General features: G+C 37.3%; 1 protein-coding gene across 3 annotated transcripts in view; it reads right to left on the bottom strand.

Annotated features, from left to right (window-relative positions):
• Window positions 1-12794, bottom strand: part of nme7 (NME/NM23 family member 7) — a 236313-nt gene that overhangs the window by 205892 nt on the left and 17627 nt on the right. For all 3 annotated transcript variants that reach the window (XM_072260418.1, XM_072260419.1, XM_072260420.1), the window contains 3 exons: window positions 10903-11032; window positions 5305-6543; window positions 1570-1710 (listed from right to left, as the gene is read on the bottom strand). In XM_072260418.1, the coding sequence (XP_072116519.1) occupies window positions 1570-1710; window positions 5305-6543; window positions 10903-11016 (1494 nt within the window). In that variant the 5' untranslated portion in view covers window positions 11017-11032. The remainder of the gene's footprint in view (window positions 1-1569; window positions 1711-5304; window positions 6544-10902; window positions 11033-12794) is intronic.

Below are 12794 nucleotides of genomic sequence, written 5' to 3'. Positions count from 1 at the left end.
CTGCAGATACTGGAAATTCAAGCAACACACACAAAATGCTGGTGGAATGCAGCAGGCCAAGCAGCATCAATAGGAAGGAGTACAGTCGACGTTTTGGGCCGAGACCCTTCGTCAGGAAGCTAATGTGCACTACCCTAACCCTTCTTGCAGTGACTCCCCACCAAACTACTTACAGAGAAGCTCTAGCTCTTCGCTAGGTTTGAGATCAGTCCTTCCACGGCATTGTGAAAGTTTGACTTCCAGGATAGATAACTGGCAGGCTGGTTGTTGAACACTTTTAGTCCTTCTCTGACTAGGTCTCAATGAGCCAGACACCAAGCCAAATCTAATGCGCCAGTGGCTCCTAAATGAGGGCATTGTGGAGACTGGTTTGCTAAATGTGTTCAGTCTGTCCATGTTTGTGCAGATTGGTTGGCGTTTGACTGAGGCCTTTCCTGTGGTCGAACTGTGGAAGGGAGTGTTATGGGTCTTTGCTGCTGTAAATCTTTACTGTCAATGACTGGACTATGTGAAAGACATGTGTGCTATGTGGTGTGGACAGCTTCTTGTAGGGAAGGAGCACTGTAGTTTTTATAGTTAAAATATGCTTGGACATATTTAGTAGATGCATTGGCTGTTGTGAGAGCAAAGCATGACTGATTTTGGTTACAGACTCCCCACTAAGTCAACTGTTGTTTCATACACCTTTTCCTCTGCCAAAGCAGCCTCAGCTTCATGCTCTTCCTTGGGCGCACTTAATGTAGCCTCTACACATGCTTTCTCCATTTGCACCTCAACTCGCATGTAACAGAAACCACCCTCATTCTTGCCACTTCAGCTCTGGTGCGGGCTCATGCTGCAGCTATGCTAATCGTGGATTAATTCAAGCATTGGGAAGACACAATAGATGTACCACATTCTGACCTCACTTCCAGGTCTAGGCGATCGAGGTTGCCTGGGTTGGAAACTGACATTGTCGACTATGGTGTTCAGGCACATCTTCAGTCCGTAGACGATGCCTTTGAAGACAAGTTACCTTTTCACTGTACTACCCTTGCAGTGCATATGTACAAAGCTATGCAGTGAGTTAAATACCTTCTCAAAAATCACCCGAGATGAAGCTTCCTTCAGAGCTTTTCAATGAGATCTTACTTGTGAAAAGATAATGCTGTTTCAAGGGCAAATAAAGGAAGGATGGAGATGGATGTCTTTCCTTTATGTGCTTCAAATTAAAATTCAAATTAACTCACACAGGAAAAAAAAATTATAATATATATATATATATATATATATATATATACACATACATACATATACACACACACACACACACACAAAAAGCTTACATACAGGAAGTGATGCTCATATAAAACAAACTGTGCCTCTGGAGGCCAGAACTGAAACCATCAATTACATAATAGTAAAATTAACAAAGGAAGTAAAGAAACAAATAGATAGCTTTAACTCATGAAGAAAATGCAAAGTTGATAATGGTTAAGATTGTAATCAGAGCCAATATTTTCTGCAGTGTAATTTGATTAAATAGGCAGGTTAGATTTCATATTTCGAACAAAGAATAATTCTAATTACCTTACTATTCTTTTTTTCTATTTCCTTTGCACATTGAATTCTCTTTTCTTTTTGGTGCTGTTGTTTCTTTTTTTGAAGCCAAATCGCAAAAGCTATCTTGTTCTCCTCTTTCTTCCGCTCCTCTTCATCAATTTTTCTGCCCTGTATCATAGATAATAAATTATCATACTAAATTAAGCCATAATAATGTACAACATGTATTTATTCTTATCAAACCAGATTATCATTAACCCCAAATCCAAGCAGTTTTCAAACCAGCTTTTCTCTCCTTAGGTACAACAGTTTCAACAGAATACTTGCTTAGAAACTACCAAATTGTTACCTTACCACATTTTGAATTGGAATATTTTCTTCATTTTTTAAATATTTAACAATAAGCTTATATTTTCCTTAAACTGAGAAATTTATGTGAAAGGCGGAAGCTCATATTGAAAGGCAACATTAAAAACAAGAGGAGATGCAAATCATAAGCTGGCATGGATACCCAAAATAAAACTTCAAAAAAATGCTGGCGATGTTAAGAAGAACTGGCAGCATCTGCAGAGAGAGAAAGAATTCAAGTTTCAAGTAGATTGTTTTTTATCAGAAATGTTAATGCTCTTCTCCCTCCAATGATGCATCCTGAGCTGCTGAGTGTTTCCGGCATTTTCTGCTTCTATTTCAGATGTGCAGAATCTTCAATTTTTGACTCCTTGTTGCTAACACTCAGTTTTGTATCTAAGAGCAAAGAAAGTCCAAGGGTGACAAGAAGTATTAGTCCCACGTTTATGAAATCCAGGCACAGAATTTTTACATTAAAAGCCTTGAATTGCCATGATACTGCAGATTTGAGTCTCATACATTTGGAAGAGGGCAAATATTCAAGTGCATACCTCCTATTCTATTCAGATCAAGTTTTAATTAGAATGTTATCAGTGAAACACAGATTAAAAGCTGGTGAGGAATTTTTAAAATCAATTATAATACAAGATTTTATCAGCATGATATTGTCTCAGAGCACTTGGTTTTAGTGAATACAACACCAACATTACTTATAAATTATATTGTCCCTTAAAGCTGATACATAAACATATTTGCTGTTTCAAAAATCCAACAATGGAATTAAAAACAAATAGAAGAACAGAAATGGCATGTTTGGTAGCTTATTTAAAACCTAGGTGAAATCAGTGATGAAAATTCACAAAAGCAATAACCAGAGCACAATCAAGAAATCAAGGGCATAATCAAGTCTATAAGAAATGAGCCATCAGTTAATACTGAGGAAAAAGTAGTACAATGTGCATACTACTAAATTGTACAATGAGGTTATGTGACTGAGGATAAATTTCTACTCTAACTTCCTGCTGATTCTTTGCAGAAAACCATGTCACAGATGCAATAATCTTCCAGAAAGGGAGACCAAAAAAATCTCAAATAATTTAAGAAATAGTGAATTATGTGGGATTGTCTCAGATTGAATCCTTGATTCATCTATCTAATTTCTCTCAGGTTTACGTATAGGTATTCGATTTTTTTAAGCCAGAATGTTTAAATTTACATTAAATTTGATTTTCAGGTAACAGTTCAATGATTTTTTCTAAGTTACAGTGTGCTTTACTTCAATATGACTAAAAGCTGCATGTTTTTAATGTAATTGTTACACACCCAGGTCCAACTTCTATAAATAAGTGGCCACTGGCGTAACCAAATACATGCTTAGATTTATGGTTTTACAAAGGCAAAGTATACTAGACCTCACTATATATACATAACTTTACTAACCCAATGTATTCATATTCCATGATGTATTTTTCTATTTTTGCTGTTGGAACATTAAATACTTCGTCTGATATGAAACAGATTTTTTCACTCCCTTAACAAGGGAAAATTGGACAAGCATTTATAACATCAAAAATATGTGCAAAGGATAAGAACATTAGTGAAAATAGTAAATCCTTCTATCAAAGTTAAGCTTAAATCCCTCTCCTGAGTAATAAAATGTTATACAATGGATTCCAGTTAATTGCTTCATTGGGCAGCTGCTTATTTGGGACACTCTTAAAGAACAAAGAGTAATGAAGAAACTAGCTGGGATTCCCTTCATATATTTGGGACAGTATGCTGTTTAATTGGGACAGGAGACTGTTGCTGAACAGTTTCTAACTAGCGACAGTCACATGAGCTTGTGCAGACGTTAGACACTAAACTGTGCTTAGAGCAAACAGTTTTTAAATAGCACCATTTGCATGTGTTTGTGTTCAAAAAGCAGATTTTTGTCAATGGTAGTTGGCGAGAAATAAGCAGTGAGACAATTTAGAGTTACTGTGCTCACTGTGGTGTCAAGCACTCAGGCTTGGAGATGCCAGAAACCATTGGGAGTGAGAGCAAAATGATTTCACTTCTTCAACAAGTTAGGACCTACAAAGCATTGGAAGGTATCAACAATTATCTTGAATGTTACAATACAAATTAAAATTTGGAGGGTACAATTTCTGAAAGCTTCATGTGAAAGCAGTCCATTATCTGCACTAAATGTCTAAGCTAATTTTGTCAATCATTTACAGTCAATCAAAAGAACTCAGCAGCATCTTGGTTGTCTGTCATGACAATGAAATCTGCGCTGGAGTGGTTTTGAAGTGAAAAGTCGTTGCACTGGAACTGTTCCACTTTCTCGACCTCAGAAGTTCAGGTGCAGAGGTACGAGTACCTTATCTTGACTTCTGCTCTCCATGAAGTGTTGCAGTGAGCTGAGTGTCCAGTGGGGACCAAAAGTGAGTGAGCTGCCCCCCGAATGGACATGATAAACCCATTCACTATACGTGCTACTCTCCATAGAAGGCAGCATACACTGGATGAATTCCTCTATGTGATAAACATTAGGAACTAATGCAGTTTTATAGTACTGTAGTAGTACTGGTAGTGTTCTAATTTGTTCTGTATCTCATTTCAATACATAATTTGTATTAATTTCTGTAGTTGGTTTAGTAATCATGTAGTTTGTCTTCATTATACCTTTTAAACTATTTCCTTGGAGGAGGAAGCCCTCCATTGGTCTGGGTCAACCATGGATACTGCACACTAGCACCCCAGCTGTGATTCGCAAGCCAGGGCTATACAATATGGAGAGCAAACTGTTGCCCATGCAACAGGCTCCCCATCTCTACACAGCTGATGAATCCAAAGAAACAGCAGAGACCCATACAGTTTGGCACCAGCAGTGTCACAGAAGCTGCCAGTCAAAGTTGAACTCAATGTCCGACTGCCTTAGTGACTCAAGCTCTAGGTTTTTCCCTCAGGGTTTGCTCCCAAAGCCTCTTCCATGAGTGGGTGCAGCTGCAAGGCAACGGAAGTTTGAGATCAGAATTTTCCTTCTCCTAGGAGAGCTGCCAACCTCAGCTGACGAGCTCCATCTGTCCGAATCAAGTGTTTTAAGGTGCTAGTAAGCCACCTTTTCCCCTTCTCCTATCAGTAGAAATGGTTCAACTGGGCTGAGTAGCTAAGCCACAAGTTTCGATGAAACTTTGGCTAATTGTGATAGTTGCTTAATTAGGCCAAAATGCACAGGTGCTGATGTGTCTCAATTAACTAGAATCCACTATACTTCCACTTATAATATATGCACAACTTTATTTGTATTACATAAAATGAAACTAAAGAATATCCCTATTCCCAACATATTGCTCGCCATGAAAATTATATAGATACTATAAGAAAGCAGATGAACTTGATTTATATAGTTTAATAAACAAAGAATACCTCTGTCTTTGACTGCATCTTCTTTTGTTCAGTTCTCCAGTTAAGCTCTTTACGTTCTGGGGTAATAACATCAGCAGATGGTTTTGAGAAAACTGTTGCAGATTGCACTCTTCGAGATGATGTCTTTTTAGTTCTATTCTTCTGTGCATTGGATGAAGAAGTTACTTTATCTTTTCGTTCATCTGTTGGTTTTGGTGTATTAAGTATTTCTGTTGGAGAGGGAGATAAACTGCTCCGGATGCTTGAGAAGTTTTTTCCTTTAGAATTTTCCAATTGTTCCCATGCATTTTCACTGAATGCAACACAAATCTGAGGTAGAGAACCTTGACTTTCAAAATCCTGTAAACTCAGTAGTTCAAATTTTCCATCTTTTTCCATCAACACTTCTTTGTCCTTGTTTTTATCCTCATCCCACTGTTTGCCTGTATCATCTTTATGAGCATCATTTGGGATGTGCATTTCAGACATCTTATCTATGACCTCTTCATTATTATCTTTTTGAGCATCATTTGAAATGTACATTTGAGACATCTTATCTATTACCTCTTCTTCATTGTCTTTTTGAACATCATTTGCAATATACTTTACAGACATCTGACCTATGACCTCTTCATCATCTTTTTGAACATCATTTGCAACATACTTTACAGACATCTGACCTATGACCTCTTCATCATCATCTTTTTGAACATCATTTGCAATATACTTTACAGACAAATGATCTATGACCTCTGTGTCATTGTCGTTTTTAACATCATTTGAAATAGGATTTATAGACTTTGGACCTGTGATCTCTTCATTGTCTCTTTCTATTTCAGCAAACTCTGCAGGTGGGACCACCAAGTCAACTAAATTGTCTTTGAACTTCAATCTGCGCTCTCGATTTTGATCCACAGGATCTTCATCCTTCAGTTCCTTGTTGGCCTGTTCAATCTTTTCCATTATGTAGCGCTTTACCTCCTCATTCTGTTCCTTGTCTTGCTGTTCCTCCTGCTTTAATTCTTGGAATGAGCTTTCACTGACTGCCTCTGATATGGGAGCAAAAGTAATGGTGGTAACATTTTCCCCTTCATTAGCCTTTTCCATATCATTATGCAAATCTTCATTCAATTCACATGATTGTTCTATTACATTCCCAGAATGTTTTTCATCATCTATGCTTTCCTTTGCTTCTTCTTCCTCATTATCATCTAGTTCTTTATCAATTTTGGCTTCAATGTTTTCATCTTCTCCATAATCCTGTGGAGAACCAAATCATTCACCCAAGTATACCTTTATTTTTATTCATACAATGTTCTTGACAATGTCAGAAGATGATTCGTTAAAATTTGGTGGCTATTTAAACTATCTGCAACTAATATAAATTATATCTTATCAAGTCAAATACTGAACCAGAGGAGGACTAATATCCTTGCAGGCAGGTTTACTAGAACTGTTGGGGAGGGTTTAAACTAATTCGACAAGGGTGTTGGAAACTGAGTGATAGGGCTGAGGATGGGGTAGGCGGCATACAAGTAGAGGCAATGTGTAGTGTCACTGTTGGGAAGGACAGGCAAAAAGGATAGGGGAAGACGATAGGACAAGATTGCAGTCAGTAGGATAGGTTGCAGTGTAACGGGGGACAAAATTGAAAAGGTGATGAATGCAGGACTTAAGGTGTTATACTGTATTTGAATACACACAGTATATGGAATAAGGTAGATGATCTTTTAGTGCAGTTAGAGATTGTACATATGACATTGTGGGCATCACTGAGTCAACTGTGAAAGAAGATCATATTTGGGAGCTTAACATCCAAGATTACACATTGTATTGAAAGGACAGGCTGGTAGGCTGAGGGAGTGGGTGGCTCTGTTGGTTAAAAAAAAACAAATTCTTAGAAAGAGGTGACATAGGATTGGAAGATGTAGAATCATTGTGGGTAGAGTTAAGGAATTACAAAGATTTAAAAAAAAAACCCTGCTGGGAGTTATATACAGGCCTCCAAACAGGAGGCAGGATGTGGGCTAAAAATTACAACAGGAGATAGTAAATGCATGTCAAGAGGGCAATGTTACAATAGTGTTGGGGGATTTCAACATGCAGGTAGATTGTGAAAGTCTGGTTGGTGCTGATTTTGGATCCCAAGAGAGACAATTTGCAGAATGTCTATAAGATAGCTTTTTAGAGCAGCTTGTGGTTGAGCCCACTAGGTGATCAACTATTCTGGATTGGGTGTTGTGTAATGAACCAGATTTGATTAGGGAACTTAATGTGAAAAAAAAACTCTAGAGGCAGTGATCATGATATGATAAAATTCACCCTGTAATTTGAAAGGGAGAAGCTAAAGTCAAATGTATTATTTTTTACAGTGGAGTATATGGAATTATAGAGACATGAGAGAGAAGCTGGCCTAAGCTGATTGGAAGGGGGCTGTAGCAGGTATGGTGGCAAAGCAACAATGGTTGGAGTTTCTGGGAACAACTTGGAAGATGCAGGATAGATACATCCCAAAGAAGTATTCTGAAGGCAGGATAACACAGCCATGGCTGACAAGCGAAGTAAAGCCAACATAAAGTAAAATAGAGGACATATAACAGAGCAAAAAATAGTGGGAAGGTAGAGGATTGGGAAAGTTTTAAAAACCAACAGCAGGCAATTTAAAAAGCCATAAGGAGGTAAAAGATGAAATATGAAGAAAAGCTAGCTAATAATATTAAAGAGGATACCAAATGTTTTCTCAAATATACAAAGAGTAAAAGAGAGACAAGAGTAATATTGGACCACTGGAAAATGACGTTGGAGAATTAGTAATGGGGGACAAGGGAAATGGCAAACTGAATGAGTAAGTATTTTGCATCAGTCTTCGTTGTGGAAGACACGAGGAGTATACCGGAAGTTCAAGAGTGTCAGGAGCATAAGTGTGTGCAGTTGATATTACCAAGGAGAAGGAGCTTGGGAACTGAAAGGTCTGAAGGTCAGTAAGTCACCTGGACTAGATGGACTACATCCCAGGGTTCTGATAGAGGTAGCTGAAGTGATTGTGGGGGAATTAGTAATGATCATTCAAGAATCACTAGTTCTGCATGGTTCCGAAGGACTGGAAATTTGCAAATGCCACTCCACTCTAAGAAGGGAAAGAAGTAGAAGAAAGGAAACTATAGACCAGTTAGCCTGACCTCAGTGGATGGGAAGATGTTGGAGTCAATTGTTAAGGATGAACTTTCAGGATACTTGCAAGGACATAATAGGCCAAAGTTAGCATGGTTTCCTTAAGCAAAAATCATGCCTGACAAATCTGTTGGAATTCTTAGAGGATATTACAAGCAGTATAGACGAGGGAGAATCAGTGGATACTGTGTACTTAGATTTTCAGAAAGCTTTTGACAATGTGCTGCACGTAAGGCTGCTTAGCTAGATAACAGCCCATGGTATACTAGCATGGATAGAGCATTGGCTAATGATTGGCAGGTGGCAAAGAGAGGTAATAAAAGGAGCCTTTTCTGACTGGCTGCCAGTGACTACTGGTTTTGGGACCACTTCTTTTAACATTGTATGTCAATTATTTGGAAGACGGAATTGATGGCTTTGTGAACAAGTTTGTGGACAATATGAAGATAGGTGCAGAGGCAGGTAGCGTTGAGAAAGCAGTAAGGCTGCTGATGGAATTAGACAGATTAGGAGAATGGACAAAGAAGTGAATGGTCCTGCATTTTGGTAGGAGAAACAAAAACATAGACTATTTTCTAAATGAGGAGAATATTCAAAAACCCAAAGTGCAAAGGGACTTGGGAGAATTCCCTAAAGGTTAACTTGCAGGTTGATTCAGTGGTGAGGAAGGCAAATGCAATGTCAAAATCCATTTTGAGAGGACCAGAATATAAAAACATGGATGTAACGCTGAAGCTTCATAAGGCACTAATGAGGCCTTACTTGGAGTATTGAGAGCAGATTTAGGCCCCTTATCTGAGAAAGGATGTGCTGACATTGCAAAGAGTTCAAAGGAAATTCACATTAATGAATCCAGAAATGAAAGGCTCATCACATGAGGAGTGTTTGACGGTTCTGGGCCTGTACTCACTGTAATTTAGAAGAATGGTGGGGAGGGAGGTGGAGATCTTATTGAAACCTATTAAATGTTGAAAGGCCTAGATACAGTGGGTGTGGTAAGGATGCTTCCAAAGTTACAGGCATCTAGGACCACAGAGCACAACCTCAGAATTGAAAGACATAATTTACAACAGAGATGAGGAGGGTTTTCTTCGGCCAGAGGGTGGTGAATCTGTGGAATTCATTGCAATAGACAGCTGTGGAGACCGGATCACTGGGTGCATTTAAGTCAGAGGTTGATAGGTTCGTGATTAGTCAGGATATAAAAAGGTTACAGGGAGTAGACAGGAGATGGGGTCGAGAGGGAAAGGGATCAGCCATGATCAAATGGCAGAGCAGACTCAATGGGCTGAATGGCCTAATTCTGCTTCCATGTCTTATGGTGTTAGAATTCACATTGATCATAAGAATAAACTGTCTACTCTATTCATTGCCAAAAGCAGAAAATTCAGTGCAGATTGAATTTTAAATAGTCACAAAGTGGTATGAAAACTAAAACCAGTGAAATTCCGGGTAATATTAGGAGTGATTCAAATACAAGAAAGGAAAAGGATTAATGAATGGAATAAAGGATAACTGTCTTTTATTTAAACAATATCATTGGAAATAATCTTGTAACTGAAAAAGAAGGAAAAATGGGTTGGAGGATAAATACATGGAAGGAAGGGGAGGAAGGAGAAGGGAGTAAGCCAGAAAGCTGGGAAATGAAGTGTGTAAATGCCATAATTATGCAGTATTCCGTAGGGCAATAGAATACACAGTGAGTTAATTTGCTAATTGACAGGTTAATTGGCTGCTGTAAATTACCCCTAGTTTAGGTGGGTGACAGGAGAATGACGGTGAGGGGCATGGAGAGGAGTTGCCTGTGGTGTACAGGAAGAGTGGGATAAGTGTAGGTTGGTTCTTGATGGAGAATGCTCATTAGGGCTTAATGTCTGGCGCAGACACAATGGGCCAAAGGACCTTTCTTCATGAGGTAGCCTTCCACAGTTTTGAGATACCGACAAAAATATTAAGCAGAGTACTGGTAGAGGCTTGTGTATTCAAAGCTTAGGAGAAACTAAAGAAATTTCAAGATGAATAATCACTATAACAACGATAATTAAAAACAAGTTAAAATACATTAAAATATAATATACGCAAAGATATAGGATTGCATAAAAAATAGGATACAAAGGGAAATATATTATAAAACCTAACTTCAAACAGCAGTTTAATTTAATCATGATTAACTGAGACTGAGATGTTTTCCCATTTTAAATTTTATTTTTATTACTTTTGCGCATGCTAAAAAACTTAAGAACATTGGCAACAGAATAGGCTGAAATTCATGTAAATTTTCATTGTATTTCAAGTTGTCTATCTGTCAATTTTACTCTACTTAGATTAAAGTAACAGTCTAATTGGGGTTCATGATATAAAAGTTAACATACATGTTGTATAGAAGTATTTCTGTCTTATTAGTATCACTGCATATGCCTAGAATACCCAACTACTTGCATTTATTACCTCTGGATCTTCATCACTATTTTTTGTTTCTTCATTGATTAGCCAATCAAGATCTTTCTCAAAGTCATCTTCATATTCTTCAACTGGTGAAGAAACACTATTCTCTTCACTCATTTTTGTTTAGCAATTCCTTTAAGATAGTAGAAGGAAGACAATGAGAATAAGAGTACAATTTAAACCACTATTATCACTTCTTTTTAAAAACAAGATATGCAGGAGGATGTCATGATACAAATATACAATAACATAGGCCAACTAGTCACAGATATTATCATGCGTTCAGACCAGCAACACATTTTCAATCTCTATGAGCACAGCTGTAACAGAAAGACTTGCTCTGACCAAGACCAACTTCAACACTCATCAAGAGACTACTGAAACTCCTATAGGAAATCTAGGAGCTGCTCTGAGTAGTGCCAGATATTTTGGTTTACAGGAGTATTTCTCTAACATTCTCAACCAGCCCTTTGACTAGTGACTAGCAAGTTAATAAAAACAAACTTTATGCACATTCAGGAAACAATAATCATTCTTCATTCAGGAAGATCAGGCTGAGTGTGCACACTCTCTCCACTTAATCAACATTTAAAAGAAAAACAATGCTTCAGAAGATGAGAATTCTCTATTCAAAACAGTTCTTCCTAAGTACTGGTAGACTTTTCTTAGTAGCATTTACACTCCCTACATAGTTAATATACTGATAACTTTGGGTCAGAAACCCTAGTATTTAAATGAACAGCAAGATGGCTAGAATAAGAACAATGAAATATTAAATAATGACAATGAAATCACTGCTCAAGGGTTGTTGTTTTTAAATGTAAAGTCCATATTTTTATATAGAGAACTGCATCGCACTGACAAGGCATGTGGAAGTTAATTTTAATTGTGTTGTTCCAAAATCTCTATTGAAAAGTAGTAATTACTAGTCTGGCCACTCCTAAGCAAAACATCATGCAAAGTTACCATGTCCTTGGGTCCCACTTTGTCTTGCTGATATCTTCTTCAGCTGCCAGTTGTTTTTCATGTATGTTGATACATTGCCCAATTGGCTTTTTTGTGAAATATATACACATTATTACTACTAGACCTCACTATAATGCAATCCCAAGACTTTTCAAATAATGCCCTCGGCACAATTTATGTCTTGTTGAATGCCGTGCAATTATCATTCACAACCAAGATCAAAAAAATTACAAAGTTCATCCAGTACCCATTCATCTAATTCATTATTTATCTGAGAGTTTATTAATGCCAAACAATCACAAAAAAATTACAAACCAAAAGAAAATATTCAATATCAAAATATTCTGGATATATGGTATTTATATTACAAGCTATCTGCTTACTATATATTACAAAGTCAATGACTTTTTAAAATCAAAGACACACTTAGGATTCTGATAATATCAAATAATTTATTGAAGATTAAAACTGTAGAATAGTAAAACAAGCAACATCTTAGATTTCACAGAATATCATCAATTACGTAAGGTTATTTGGTTATTACATATGGATAATTGGAAAGAAACATAAGCACAAAAGAATCTCTAGATGCTGGAAATCCAGAATAGCATACACAAAATGCTGGAGGAGCTTAACAGGTCAGCCAGCATCTATGGAAAGGAATAAAGAGTCTTCCCCTTCCCCACCTTCTTATTCTGGCTTCTTCCCCCTTCCATTCCAGTCCTGAAGAAGGGTATTGGCCCAAAACATCAACTCTTTACTTCTTTCCACAGATGCTCTCTGACCTGCTAAGTTCCTCCAGCATTTTGTGGATAACTGCAATCTCATGCTTACACCAAACTGTTTTTTTATTCTTTACACATAAGGACTATTACTTAGTTTCTTGAAATGTTTTTATTTTAAAGCTTCTGTTATATTGAAACAATAAT

Source organism: Mobula birostris, chromosome 6, assembly GCF_030028105.1.
Source record: "Mobula birostris isolate sMobBir1 chromosome 6, sMobBir1.hap1, whole genome shotgun sequence".
NCBI lineage: Eukaryota > Metazoa > Chordata > Chondrichthyes > Myliobatiformes > Myliobatidae > Mobula > Mobula birostris.
This window is presented reverse-complemented; position numbering and strand designations above follow the sequence as displayed.